The following is a 15,696-nucleotide window of genomic DNA, read 5'->3' as shown; positions in this document are numbered from 1 at the left end:
AAGACGTTTCTGGAAAGAAAAAGTGAACTGAGAGAATCATTACCAGCATATCTGTGTTGCTTCTGCTGCTGCTAAGTCACTTCAGTCGTGACCCCATAGACGGCAGCCCATCAGGCTCCCCCGACCCTGGGATTCTCCAGGCAAGAACACTGGAGTGGGTTGCCATTTCCTTCTCCAATATCTGTGTTACTAAATAAATAAATAAATGTTAAAAGAAATTTTTCAGAGAAAAAATGATACCAGGTGTAAACTATCCATAAGAACACATGAAAACAACAACCAGAAATGCTATTTTCTTTTCATTTATAATTTTATTTATTTGTTTTTGACTGTGCTGGGTCTTCGTTGCTGCATGAGTTTTTCTCTGGTTGTGGTGAGCAGGGGCTACTCTCTAGTTGTCATGTGTACAGGGCTTAATTGCTCCCCAGCATGTGAGGTCATCCTGGACCAGGGATCGAACTAGTATTTCCTGCATGAGCAGGTGGATTCTTCACCACTGAGCCACCAGGGAAGGCCAACTATTTTCTTAACTTCATAAAAAGATGATTATTTAAGACAGAAACAATTAACACTGTATTTTGGAGTGTATTACAAACAGAAGTAGAATATATGACAACAATAACTCAAAGGATGACAGAGAATTACATGGAAGTATAATACTAAGAGGTTTTTCCATTATATGAGAAGAGGCATGATATTAACTTATTATATAATAAGGATAAATATCATAATCCATATAGCAACTGCTGAAATGAAATGAAAGGGAGGATATCACTAGAGATCCTACAGATATTAAAAGAGAATGAAGGAATATTAAGAGAAAAGTAATAGAAATAAATTCAATAACTATAAGGGATATTAATAAATACCTATGCATGTTACTATATATAAATTATACCTAACTTTAAAAAATATAACAATGAATCTTTGGTTCAACATGCATCCTGATGTCATTAATCATACTGGCCTACTCTGAGATAAAAATTGTAAAGAGGATATGATTTTTATACATTGTAAACAAATGATTTGGAGAAGGCAATGGCAAGACACTCCAGTACTATTGCCTAGAAAATCCCATGGATGGAGGAGCCTGGTAGGCTGCAGTCCGTTGGGTCGCTAAGGGTCGGACAGGACTGAGCGACTTCACTTTCACTTTTCACTTTCACACATTGGAGAAGGAAATGGCAACCCTCTCCAGTGTTCTTGCCTGGAGAATCCCAGGGACGGGGGAGCCTGGTGGGCTTCCGTCTATGGGGTCACACAGAGTCAGACACGACTGAAGTGACTTAGCAGCAGCAGCAAACAAATGATTAGAGTTGGTTATGGGACTTCATGACTCCAAAGTAGCAGCAAAATGTCTTTAGTTAATCTTTGCTATTCTGTTCGGTTCACTCTATGTTTTTGGAGCCCTGAGACATCTTGAAATGTTGTGAGTGTAGCATTAGTGGTTAATTGTGATGTGTGTTTACTGTATCGTTGAGGTTCCAAAGGCAAAAACTGCAGGACATTTGAGGAAAGTCAGTTCCACAGAAACTCTTTTACTAGGAGGCAAAAAGTGGTCAATTCAGAGCTGACACTGGGTTTCAGAGGGGTGGTGGTGGAGTTTATTTTTTATAGACTGAAACTGTGGTAGACATTGCCTAACCCCAAGGTGGATTTTGCAGTAGAAGAATCACTAGGATACTTGGGGTAAAAAGTTGTTGTAGTGCTTCTTGATGTACTTACGAACATTCATCCTTTAATGGTTTCATCAGCAAATATTAAAATGTCACAATACAACTGGAATCCCAGAAAGTAATCTTCCAGAAATGTAGAAAAATTCCCAGGGTAAGAGAAAGCCCAACAGACACTGTAACTGATTCTCCCCACCCCCTCCCCCTACAAACCAGTATAGTACTGGGTAGAGTGAGTGCTCAGTAATAGCTGTGAAAATGAATGGATGGATGGATGGATCTATCCAAAGTAGAGTCATTCATTCAGCAGCAAATCCCTCACTCTGTGTCCATCATTAAGTATTGCAGGAGTTGCAAAAGGAACACAAGACGTGTGGCCTGAAAACCCTTAACTTCTAAGTAGGAACACTGGCAGACATGTGAAACCAAGGAAAAGAGGAGACTCTGTAATAGCAGCCTGTTTTCGTAGGATTCCCAGACTCTGTCATTTCCCAGGAAGATAACATTTCATTTGGTAATGCCCAAGTTCTCAGAGAGGAGAGGTTCTTATCAACCCCTTTAAAAGACCTTTCTCCCCGCTTTCTTTCATTTCTAAGAGAGCACAAAAAAAATAGGTCTTCATTAATAGTTCTATTGTCCCAGAATTAAAACAGACCCACAATTTCCATGAAACCTTCTGTTTTGTTTGCTTGGATGTTGTGGGAGCTTAAAGAAGGGGCATGGAGTAGGGAGATGAGGCCATAAGTCATCTGATCTTTTACCAACTAAGGGTGGTGCAAGGGAAGTGTGACCACTGCTTGGGACCAGTGAGCTCATCATATCTTGCCAGACACATCAAGGATAAGGACAGCTCCCAAAACAGCCTGTGCTTGTTCTGGTACCAAAAAAATAGAAAGCTCAAGAAAACACTTGTAAGGAAAGGAAATAAGCTTAGAGAAAACACCCCCGTTCCCAGACATTTTTTGGCAGAGAAAAAATACAAAGCAGCCAGGGAACCTTTTCCACACCCCCAGTATCCCTTTTTTTTTCCCTCTTTTTAAAGTTCCAATTTTAACACAATACACCAATTTTAGTGTTACCAAAATGTCCTAAACCTCACTAGTCAATGACCAAAGACAAGACCACATTAACTTTTTTGGTTCACATTTCCTTTCAATGCCCAATCTGCGTCCACCTAATCAGAAATTATCCTCTGACTCCATAATGCACCTCAGCTATACCGAAGAGTTTCAGGGTATGACCTCTGTGACTTAGGAACAAACCCGTTTTCTGTCTCAGCCACACTCTCCTATCCCAGCTTCACCATCCTGCCACCTTGTTGGCTCTTGTTGCTATTGTTCAGTTGCTCAGTCGTGTCCAACTCTTTGCGACCCCATGCACTGCAGCACACCGGGCTTCCCTGTCCTTCACCAACTCCCGGAGCTTATTCAAACTCATGTCTGTCAAGTCAGTGATGCCATCCAACTATCTCATCCTCTATCGTCCCCTTCTCCTCCTGCCTTCAATCTTTCCCAGCATCAGGGTCTTTTCAAATGAGTCACCTCTTCGTATCAGGTGGCCAAAATATTGGAGCTTCAGCTTCAGCATCAATCCTTCCAATAAATATTCAGGATTGATTTCCTTTAGGATTGACTGGTTTAATCTCCTTGCAGTCCAAGGGACTCTCAAGAGTCTTCTCCAACACCACAGTTCAAAAGCATCAGTTCTTTGGCTCTCAGTCTTCTTTATGGTCCAACTCTCACATCCATACATGACTAATGGAAACACCATAGCTTTGACTATGTGGACCTTTGCTGTTACCCTCATGAAAAGGCTGACCTGCAGAGTAAAGCTGCCCTCTGCCAGGTGAATGCTAATGCCACCCTCCCCCTACCATGGTGGCCTCATGGGGGACTCTGCTCTCATTTTTAACCCTCCTTCTAATGCACAGATATATACTCTTTCTCATTACCCAACAACAGAATTGAAGTTACACTATGGCTTTTAATGGATTTTGTTAAAATGTGGGGATTCTGTAAAGAGGTACACCATAGAGAATGGTTTATAATCACATGGACCCAGGCCTGGCCTGCAGTCAGTTACTACCAGGTCAGCTTCTGCATGGCCACTGTCCACATGTAGCCAGTGAAGCTTATTCCCTCTTCTACCTCTTCAGCAAATATTTTCTGAATGTCTGTAATGTTCCAGGTACTGTTGTAAACACAGAAGACTGGTGGAGACCAAAATAGACATGGCCCAAGGACTGAAGTGACTTAGCAGCAGCAGCTGCAACCCTCATGGAGTTTAAAGTCTAGAACTGAAACAAATGAACTAAACTGAACAGAAAATGACATAATCAAATGTTACTAGTTATAAAATGTCTTAAATTAAAGCAAAAATTGTGGGATGCCCTGTAAAGTCTGATTGAGGGAGCTAATTGTCCAATGAAGCTACTTTGAGCAATTGATATTTAGCTTGGGATTGAAGACTGGGAGAGAATTAGCCCAGTGGAGAGCTGGGCAAAGAAGATCTCCAGCCCCTAGGCAGCAGTGACTGCAGGTGTGAAGGATCTGTTGGAGAAAGGAGCTAGGGATGACCAGTGGCACTCAAATGAAGGGAGTAGGGGCAGAGTGGTGCAAGTTGAGACTGTCAGGGAGGCATAGAACCATCCCATGTAGGCACTTGAATGTTGGGGTAAGGATTTGAGATCTTATGCCAAGTGTAATCAATTGCTATGAAGGGTTTTGAGAAGGGGAGTGAATGGCATGTTTTGACACATAGTTTAAGAACATGTGGAGATTGAACAGAAGAGGGTTGGAAAGGCAGTCTGATAGCTAGTGACTTTCCCAGTAGTGTAAGTATGAAATGATGGTGGCCCAGACCGTGAGATTGGCAAAAGAAATAGAAGTGTCAGTATTAAGATATCCTTAGAATACAACCAATGTAATCAAATGTTAGATTACACAGGGGATTAGGAGAGAGGGGAGTCAAGGTAGAGGGGGTCAAAGAAGGCTTCCAGTCAGTTGATTTGGGCAGCTTGGCATGTGAGCTGATATCTGGGCACTGGTAAGAGAAGCAGACAATAATCTGTACGTCTCCCAAAGTCTGAGTTCAGTTCAGTCCGTTCAGTTCAGTCGCTCAGTCGTGTCCGACTCTTTGCGACCCCATGAATCACAGCACACCAGGCCTAACTGTCCATTACCAACTCCCGGAGTTCACTCAAACTCATGTCCATAGAGTTGGTGATGCTATCCAGCCATCTCATTCTCTGTTGTCCCCGTCTCCTCCCGCCCCCAATCACTCCCAGCATCAGAGTCTTTTCCAGTGAGTCAACTCATTGCATGAGATGGCCAAAGTATTGGAGTTTCAGCTTTAGCATCAGTCCTTCCAATGGACACCCAGGATTGATCTCCTTTAGAATGGACTAGTTGGATCTCCTTGCAGTCCAAGGGACTCTCAAGAGTCTTCTCCAGCACCACAGTTCAAAAGCATCAATTCTTCGGCGATCAGTTTTCTTCACAGTCCAACTCTCACATCCATACATGACCACGGGAAAAACCATAGCCTTGACTAGACAGACCTTTGTTGGCAAAGTAATGTCTCTGCTTTTTAATATGCTATCTAGGTTGGTCATAACTTTCCTTCCAAGGAGTAAGCGTCTTTTAATTTCCTGGCTGCAGTCAGCATCTGCAGTGATTTTGGAGCCCAAAAAAATAAAGTCTGACACTGTTTCCACTGTTTCCCCATCTATTTCCCATGAAGTGATGGGACCAGATGCCATGATCTTTGTTTTCTGAATGTTGGGCTTCAAGCCAACCTTTTCACTCTCCTCTTTCACTTTCATCAAGAGGCTTTTGAGTTCCTCTTCACTTTCTGCCATAAGGGTGGTGTCATCTGCATATCTGAGGTTATTGATATTTATCCCGGCAGTCTTGATTCCAGCTTGTGCTTCTTCCAGCCCAGCGTTCCTCATGATGTCCTCTGCACATAAGTTAAATAAGCAGGGTGACAATATACAGCCTTAATGTATTCCTTTTCCTATTTGGAACCAGTCTGTTGTTTCATGTCCAATTCTAACTGTTGTTTCCTGACCTGCATACAGGTTTCTCTAGAGGCAGGTCAGGTGGTCTGGTATTCCCATCTCTTTCAGAATGTTCCACAGTTTATTGTGATCCACACAGTCAAAGGCTTTGGCATAGTCAATGAAGCAGAAATAGATGTTTTTCTGAAACTCTCTTGCTTTCTCCATGATCCAGCGGATGTTGGCAATTTGATCTCTGGTGCCTCTGCCTTTTCTAAAACCTGCTTGAACATCTGGAAGTTCACGGTTCACATATTGCTGAAGCCTGGCTTGGAGAATTTTGAGCATGACTTTACTAGCGTGTGAGATGAGTGCAATTGTGTGGTCGTTTGAGCATTCTTTGGCATTGCCTTTCTTTGGGATTGGAATGAAGACTGACCTTTTCCAGTCCTGTGGCCACTGCTGAGTTTTCCAAATTTGCTGGCATATTGAGTGCAGCACTTTCACAGCATCATCTTTCAGGATTTGAAATAGCTCAACTGGAATTCCATCACCTCCACTAGCTTTGTTCATAGTGATGCTCTCTAAGGCCCACTTGACTTCACATTCCAAGATGTCTGGCTCCAGGTGAGTGATCACGCCATCTTGATTATCTTGGTCGTGAAGATCATTTTTGTACAGTTCTTCTGTATATTCTTGCCACCTCTTCTTAATATCTTCTGATTCTGTTAGGTCCATACCATTCCTGTCCTTTATCGAGCCCATCTTTGCATGAAATGTTCCCTTGATATCTCTAATTTTCTTGAAGAGCTCTCTTGTTTTTCCTATTTTGTTGTTTTCCTCTATTTCTTTGCATTGATCGCTGAGGAAGGCTTTCTTATCTCTCCTTGCTATTCTTTGGAACTCTGCATTCAGATGCTTATATCTTTCCTTTTCTCCTTTGCTTTTCGCCTCTCTTCTTTTCACAGCTATTTGTAAGGCCTCCTCAGACAGCCATTTTGCTTTTTTGCATTTCTTTTCCATGGGGATGGTCTTGGTCCCTGTCTCCTGTACAGTGTCACGAACCTCCGTCCATAGTTCATCAGGCACTCTATCTATCAGATCTAGTCCCTTAAATCTATTTCTTACTGCCACTGTATAATCATTCAGTTCAGTTCAGTTCACTTCAGTCGCTTAGTCGTTCCGACTCTCTGCGACCCCATGAATCACAGCACGCCAGGCCTCCATTACTTGACCTTAAATATTTCACCTTAGAAGCATCAGCAACCTCAGTTTAAACCCTATTCAATTCGTCTTTTAAAACTTCCAACCTGATGATCCAGTCTCACCTATAAGCACCCCATTATATCAGTGTAACAAAATATTAATTCTGCGTTGGGCTTCCTCTTTAAGCAATTACCAGTATATACAAATAATAAATTTTATCCATTCATTTGTTCATTCATTTATTCGAGAGAGAAATAGTTTATCGTAGTGACTGAGAGCAGGGCCTCTAGGTTGAAATCCCACCTCTGCCGCTTAGTAGTGAAGGGGCTTTGGACAACTTCCTTAAAGTCTAGAACTGAAACAAACAGATGTTATTAGTTATAGAATTAGTTATTAGTTTATAAATTAGTTATAAAATGTCAGCTGTTATTAGTTATAAAATATCCTAAGTGCTATAAATACAAAATTGTCAGGTGCCAATGTGAAGTCTGATTGAGGGAGCTAATTTGAAATGGGAAAGTCAAATGGCTATTTAATACTTTCAGCAATATAGTGACTCGGTTTCCTTATCTGTGAAATGAAGATAACTCTAGTATCTACCTCAGAGAGCTATCATAAGGCAGAAGTGAATTAATTGTATGTATTTTTCAAACAGTTTGACACAGTATTAGTACACAGATGGTATTAAAAATTGCCATTACTCTTCATTAATTCAGGTTTTACTGAAAACTTCTCACTGTTCTATGCTGCTTGGCAAAGCAGAAATCCAGGAAAAAAAATTTTTTTTCTTCTAATCAGGCAGATTTTATGTCAAGCCTCTGTTCTGTTACTTAACTAACCTCTCTGAAGTCGTTTTCTTTCCTGAGGGCAATACCCACCTGGAGTGGTTATTGTGAGGATGAAATCAGAAATCCGTGTAGGGCCTGTATCTAGTGGATGCCCAGTGAACATTAGGTTCCTTCCCTGCTGAAAAGAACTTTCCTCACGCAATTTAAATTGTGCATCTCTACCCTCTGCCCCTAAAGAAACTCCAGTGGGAGGAAGATAATTTCAAACCCTTTATGGGCTTACTGCTCATGAATAAAGTTCATTTTTTTTCTTTTGTCAAAGACTACAATTTCTTGCCCTTTTCAGCATAATATGGAGCTATTTAGTTGATGGGAATGTGAATGTGGACATCTACCATCCCTAAGGGAATGGTCCACAAAGATTCTGATTGGTCCCCTAAGCTTCATGTTTTCCACTGCTGTCGGACCCTTTCCCAAGACCAAAACCCACTTCCTCTTCCTGCACCACTCCTGCCTTGAGCAATCAAAGTAAGAAAACACGGACTTCAGCCCACAGAAAACACTGCTGGTTGTCCTGGAAAACCCAGTTTGCCAGGGTCTTTATTTTCAAAGCTGACTACTTGGTTTTCTCTGGCACAACGATGCTGGTGGCATTTTGCTCCGGACGCCTGTCCCTCCTGCCTGTGGTCCTCGTGGTGGCCTTGCCATGGGTTGTTAGTACCCACCTCTCTCTGGACTACATGAGTCCTTTGCATCTCGATATAAAGTTGCCTAAGGTGGTATGTTTCCTTCAAGACCATTGCATTTCAAGACTGTTTCCAATGTAGAGTGAAAACTTAGTTCTGTTCCAAGGAATGGAAAATTTTCACCCACAGATTCCCGAAGAAGTGTCTTTTCCCTCAGTCCCTGGAATCTCACTTATTCTACACTATGGCTGGCTCTAAATTGATGATTTACTACAAAGACTTTCCTGCCAATAGGCTTTTAGGGGACTTTTGGGTTAATACAGACTATCCATGGAGATAAGAAAAGACTAATGCATGTGACTATCAAAAGCAAAAGAAAAGCAAGACTAACAGGGTGTCTTTGGATTTCAGGGAACAGATCCGTCAAGGGCTAGAAGAACTCCAGAAGGTTCTGCCAGGAGGAGACACTTACATGCATGAAGGATTTGAAAGGGTAACTTTAAAAAGAGTTTTAAACTCCAAATATAGATTGTGATATAGAAACATCAACACAGGGATGGCTGATGAGATAAGGTACATGTTTTAACGAAACTGAGCCACACTCAATGGCAAGAGTAAAAAAATTTCCCATAAGTGTGTACCCAATAACTCCATCCAAAAGAGCTGAATACATGAAATTCCTTCCTCCTTCCCTGACACTGGATGAAGAATCTCAGCTAATGCTTGGCTGATGCTCATGAATCATGCCACACACAAGTCCTCTCTATTCCCAGGGTAGCCTTTCTATATATTTCTTCAGAGGTTGAGGCAGATTTTATCATTTCAGTCTTAAGGAAAACAAGTCCCAGACTATGAGAAGTAAGATATTGATCCAAGGTAACTTTAGATGAATGTCATCCATTGATATTTGAGTGAAACCTGGGTGAATTACATGAAGAATCAAAAGTGACCCAAGACTGTGGATCCAACATCAGAGACCACTGCCCACTATGGCATTTGTTGTAGCAAAGAGTAGATATGTCTGATGACTTTTTCATGTGTTTTTCAGGCCAGTGAGCAGATTTATTATGAAAACAGTCAAGGTAAGACTGTATTCTGAATTACCATTATGATTAACTTTTTTTCTGTGTCTCCTTCTGAAAAATTACCTCAGTAATTTCCTGTTTCAAAAGACACATATGATATTCCTTCAGATCCTTGAACACACACTTCATCACAGAGGAGGGACACATAGAAAGATGGCACGTACCAGGTCAAATTCTACTGCTCTGATGATTCCCAAAAAAGTTATATAAAAGTAATTAAGATCTCATTATGGGGCATAGTCTGTAATGCTCATGACCAGTTTTGCATGCTGAATTCATCAAGTTAATAAATACTTGGATGAGTTAGTAAAGTCTTGGATTTTTATGTCAAATTTAATTTTCTTGTCCTTCTCTGAGCTCCAAGCCTCTTTATCACTATGACTGGATATGATTTTAGATTAAGATACCAGTTTGGCTTAATCATTCCTTCATTTAAATGGGCAAAGTGCATGAAAAGCACTTGCTAGTGTGCTTAGCACGTAGAAATAATATTTAGTATTATTTTAGTCAATATACTATTACTACCCTATCTTTCATGGGTAACATTTCTCTATCTGAGGCAAATCTTCAAAAAGAGAGTCAGCACTACAGTAGGGACTTTTCTTCCAGACCTGTAGAAGTGTCCACTTCCTATTTTACTCTAAACTGCAACAAATAAGACAGACCCAGTATCTACAGCAACACTTGTTAATACAAATACATCATCATCTATGGTGGCTCAGATGTGAGCTCAGATGTGCTCAGGTGGCTCAGATGTGCCTATAGTGTGAGACACCCAGGTTCGATCCCTGAGTTGGGAAGATCCCCTGGAGAAGGGAATGGCCACCCACTCCAGTATTCTTGCCTGGAGAATTCCATGGACAGAGGAGCCTGGTGGGCCACAGTCTAAAGGGTTGCAAAGAGTTGGACACAACTGAACAACTAACAAACAATGTTACTAGAAGTTTTTAAATCACTAACAGGATTCTAGTAAGTTTTGACAACTGCTGTAATACTTCTAGTCAACTTGTAAATATGATGACTGTTACTCTTTGCCAAACTCTTCAAGGTGTGTTACATGCAGTCAAAGACAGCATGTGAGAAGGATACCTGGATGGCCCAGGTGGTCAAGGTTGCCCTCAGGCCTGGGCAAGAGTCAGGCGGACTGTTCCTAGGAAATAGTCATGTGTGACTCCCTGTAGCTACCCCCAGCTATCAGTCCAGGGACCAGTTTACAAGGTTTGGTCTTTTTGAAAGACATGACTTGGCAACTCCAAAACAAACATGTTCCCCCTTAGAGTCTGTTCCACATTCTTCTTCATGCTGGAGCTACTTCCATTCTCAAAAGAAAAGGTGCTGATTCTCACAATACTGAACCTCAGATGGTGCAGCTTCGAAGAGATGGACTCCCAGGGCTGAGGGGGTTTTCTTGGAGTGGCAGGATGAACTGAGTGGGTCTGTGTTGTTTGACCAGGATACAGGACAGCCAGCGTCATCATTGCTCTGACTGATGGAGAACTCCATGAAGACCTCTTCTTCTATTCAGAGAGGGAGGTAAGAGACAGCCTGGCCTGTGTCTGACATAGAAACAGGGCTTCTTCCTTCTGAAATGGGCTGCAGTCTCTCTACTTGGGCAAAAATGATAGATTTTCTTTGTAAAATCCCCGGATAAAATAGAGTCCCATATGTGAAAAATAATAACAGTTTATTTTTAAAGTGAATCCACGTGTCTCACACATGGTGGGTATTTTTCCCTTTTACAAAATATTTGCATATTACTTTGGGGGATAAAATTTATGTCATGCCTTTCTTTATTAAAAGCAGTTTTGAAATACTATGTATCATTTTTCAACAAATCCATCGGTACTATTTTTCTTTCATTTCTACTAAAAAAGGAGGGGAAAGAATTACTTGAAATATGTAAGAGCCAATTTTGTCAAAATGTATTAATCACTGAAATTCTCACTAAGAATCAAAGCTGAACATTAACTGGTGACAAAGTAAACTGCAAGCTTTCCTTCAATATTCCTTTTTTCCTTTTCTTTATGCTCTTGAAAAGTACTCCCCAAAGCAACTAAAGGAATTCTTTCTAAATGAAGCTTTCAGTTTGTATAAAGAGATTCAGCAAAAGAGGTTTGTCTTGAAAGTGATGTTTATATTTAGGAAATTCTTTCCTTTCAAATTTCACATTTGAGCTATATGTATAAGTAACCCAAGGAAACCAGTTCACCATAGAAATGTATCGAAGCCTCATTAGTGACAAAGGCTCATTCAGGACAAGCTCGAAAGAAACACAATAAGAAGAAACACAGGAAAGAAAAAGAAGAAACACAGGCAGGGAGGAAGGGAGATGCCAGACTCGAGGAGAAATCAATCAGAGCATTACCCTTGCCTGAAGCTCTTGACTGCTATTTAACTTTATTTCAGCTTTCTCCACAAGCCAGAAGTATATGTTCATTCACTCATTCACTCACTATTTACTTAGAGTTTGACCTGTATGGGCACTTTGCTGGACTAGAGAAACATTGATGAGTAAGACACGCTTGCTGCCCTCAAGGACTTAACTATGTAATAATGTTCAACTTTTTGAAGCCTCTGTTGGCAAAGGGCATGAGGATATTAAGTGGGTAAATACATTACTGTCCCCCATCCCTAACTTGTACAAAATTCTCAATGGGGAGACACTTGAATAAATTATGACAGATGCTCCCTGAGCATCTGGGAAACAATATATTCCTATATGAAAACACATTCCTATATAGAAATTCCTAACTTTAGAAAAAGTTGAAACTAACTATATAATAGGAATGCAAAATGGTTTATCTAGATGCAAAGTAGCAATCAAAGTAAAAACCCTAATAAGGAAATAAGTGACTATAAAATAAATGATAAGTGACAGGCTTAAAATAGGGGTTAGTAGAAAAGAATTTTAGGTATGTCATATGCAAACTTAGAAAAATATTTGGAGTGCCACCGCCAATAGGAAGAGGGTGTCTGAAACAGAAAGATAAAGTTCAGGATACAGAAAGAAAATGAACCTTTCCATTTTTGATAATTCTATAAAAAGCCCTGTAGAGGAGAAATACCATATAGAAGTTGTTGCAGATAAGGCTGGGGCTAGACTGTATCTAAAAGTTAATTTTATCCTGAAAGCCAAAAGAAATATTTCTAACTTGAAGATAAAAAAATGTATGTTTCTGTCCTTTCTAAAATTCAAGGTTAATCATAAGTGGGTTCGAGTACTAAGAAAGGGGGATACAGGACACCATTGAAATCAATATGCATATATTGGGCACCTATTATATGTTTCCTATCAAATATTTACTAATTTCCTACTGTACTGACATATAGCAAGGAATTACAAATTTTGTTTTCTGTTTAGAAACAAACAACCTAGAAAACCTGGAAGAGTCCTTAATAAATCAAATATTCAAACCAAGCCAAAATCTGTATATTATTCATTATGTTGCCCTCTCAATACTTAATTGTAGAGAAGGTCATAGGTTCACCCACTCAAATATGGACTGCAATTCCCATACCATTGACCCTGTGTCTTTGGGAATAAAAAACCCTTATTCACAAAGGTGCTGACATTGATGCCCATCTATATTGTTCTAGGCCTCATGTGAGGAGCTCTGCATATGTTATTTCATTTAATCCCCCAAACACTTCACAGAGCTAAGTCAAGCACCAAACACAGGTACATCAGGTTCCAAAGATCACAATTTGCTGTCAGAGCATGATGCCATTACAAACGAAGAACCTATGTCAATAAAAATCCACCAGAGAAACAGGAAAGACAATTATTTCCCCAGAATATTTAATATGACTTAGCCTACAGCTTCCTTTTCCTCCCTTCGTCATTCAAAGTTTCTCATCAAGACTCTACTTCTGTGGATCTTTCTCAACACCTCCCATTAGACTAATCACTCCCTTTGCATCTACCAAATTGAATTAGAATATGATGTTCACTGGAGTATTGACTCTTCAGGGACAGGGACTGCCCTCTCCCTTATGGTACCTGGCACACAGTAGATGCTCAATAAATACCTGGTTATTTCAATTAGTCTGGCTGATTCGAAAGGACTACTTTTGCCACTGCTTCTCACTCTAATGTCATTTTTCATTGGCCCAGGCGAACAGATCCCGAGATCTCGGTGCAATCGTTTACTGTGTGGGCGTGAAGGATTTCAATGAAACACAGGTATGAACATAGATTTCTTCATGCTTGGGAGCATATTAAGCTTGTGAATGATAGAAAACTTATGAATTGAATTTGGTGAGAAGAGTGTATCAGCAGCGTAAATACCCTTTAGATAGATGATTTTTCCAGGAATGCTAAACAGGAAGGGAGTCATTGGATGTGTGAGGGACGTGAACCCATTTGCAAATACACTTGAGGGTCTTCAACACAGAGCATCTAGGCAGCATCCTTTCTAGTTGACTTTTAGTAGATGTTAAATTGCCAAGAAGTCAAAACAGATCGAAATTAACTTGGAAACAGATTGTTGTTTTTTTTTTATTTTGACAAATCTGATTTTCTTATTTAAAAGGCAAACATCCCTTTTATCTCATTAAAAATGCAATGCATTTTCAATACCCCTCCCATAAATGGAAATAATTGGCCAGTGGGCAGAAGAGTATGTCCAGGTATATATAAGCAAATTGTGAAAATGTGTTAGCAACCTAAAGGGTTGTTCTTCATAATTTATTTTTGTTTTGATAACAGGGACAATGCTCATGATATGTTGCTAAATGAATAAAATAAGGTAACATAAACTGTTTTGGGAATAGTACAAATCCACTTTTTAAAATAAAATATGATATTTGTATAGAAAAAGTATGAATGACTATATATATCAAATTAACAATAATAGATGAAGTATGAATGGACGAATGGGTAGATAGATAATAGATGAATCATATGAATGTTTTTTAACACATGAATTATGTGAACTTTTTTTAACACATGAATTATATGAACTTTTTTTCTTTGTAACACTCCTGGGTTTTTTTAAATTTCCCAATGATTGTGTGTTCTTTTTTCAATCAGTAAAAATCCTGGCACTGACTTTAACTGTGGCAGTCTCAGCACTAGACAGAAATTTGGGAGGTAAAAGCTCACAGATCAGTTTCTCCTTTCTTCAGTCCTCTGCTCCATCAAGCAGGAGCAGCCAAACCAGTCTTAAGGGTTCTTCCCTCAATGAGCAGCTTGGGTCTAAGATAAGGGTCCCCATTCATTGACCTCTCCCAACACCAAAGCTTGAATTTATTTTTAAAGTTGCTCTGAAAGGAAACCTGAGTCTGTTTGATTCAAATACAGTTGCCAATAGAAATGTGGTTGAATGGGAGAAAAATGAGCCAATGGCCTGCCCCCAAATCCATAAATAAATCAACCCAGGCCAAATGTTCATCTTGCTGCGCAATCTTACCCCTGCTCCCAAGGAGACAAGCATTAAAACAAACGTAAAAGCTGGAGCTGACTCTCCGGACCTGCTCCAGAAGGGCGGCTGGTAAGCTCATTATGACTGAGGGCCTTGCAGTGAGGCCCCTGAGCCCAGGCAAGCCCTTCAGTTCCTCCGGGTTCTAAATGAGATGGAGCCCCCGGACCCAGTGGCTTTTCCCGGTTCTCCGTGTCCGAACCTTACACGTCTCCGTGTGTGTTTGTGTTTGCTGTGTTCTCAGCTGGCCCGGATTGCAGACAGTAAGGATCACGTGTTTCCGGTAAATGACGGCTTTCAGGCCCTGCAAGGCATCATCCACTCAGTGAGTAGAGCAACTTCCTCTGGGACTGAATACTCCAGCCCTTCCGGCCCCTTGATCTGCTGCTCGGTGCCCCCATTGGCTCTCACTGAGGCTGGTGGTCTTGTTCTTGAGACACACACCTTTGGATATCTTTGTATCTGCTGTGTTCCACTTCTCCCTCCTGCCTTTCACACCTGTTTCTATTCTTCTGTGCCAATTCTTCACCCTACAGTGGAAAACTAAAAATGGAAGGGAGTCCTGCTCTGGCAGTGAGCCAGACTTCAGGCAGTTCTTATACTGGAAGTACCGTGGCCCATTGCTGTGCTCTTGAGTGACCTCAGCTTTCCCAGTCATGACTGACTGCAGCCTCCCTTTAGACCATTGCAGGCTCAACCCCTATCACTTGCTCATCAGAGGTACTTTCCACCAGTGGTTTTCTACCTTGGCTGCCCGTTGATGATTATCTAAACAGGAGTTTTAAGATCTTCCCTGGTGATTTTAAAAGGTTTCTTTTTTTAATATTAAACTTGTATT

General features: G+C 40.6%; 1 protein-coding gene across 1 annotated transcript in view; it reads left to right on the top strand.

Moving 5' to 3' along the window:
* Positions 1–15,696, top strand: part of ANTXR1 (ANTXR cell adhesion molecule 1) — a 266,648-nt gene that overhangs the window by 48,489 nt on the left and 202,463 nt on the right. The window contains exons 4-8 of the mRNA XM_055400577.2: positions 8,765–8,846; positions 9,402–9,435; positions 10,892–10,971; positions 13,553–13,621; positions 15,103–15,183. Coding sequence (XP_055256552.1) covers positions 8,765–8,846; positions 9,402–9,435; positions 10,892–10,971; positions 13,553–13,621; positions 15,103–15,183 — 346 coding nt within the window. The remainder of the gene's footprint in view (positions 1–8,764; positions 8,847–9,401; positions 9,436–10,891; positions 10,972–13,552; positions 13,622–15,102; positions 15,184–15,696) is intronic.

The sequence above is a fragment of the Moschus berezovskii genome, chromosome 11 (genome assembly GCF_049115385.1).
Source record: "Moschus berezovskii isolate FMDL1 chromosome 11, NW_MosBer_1.0, whole genome shotgun sequence".
In the NCBI taxonomy this organism is placed as follows: Eukaryota; Metazoa; Chordata; class Mammalia; order Artiodactyla; family Moschidae; genus Moschus; species Moschus berezovskii.
Note: the sequence above shows the minus strand (reverse complement) of the source record. Positions and strands in the feature narration are given on the sequence as shown.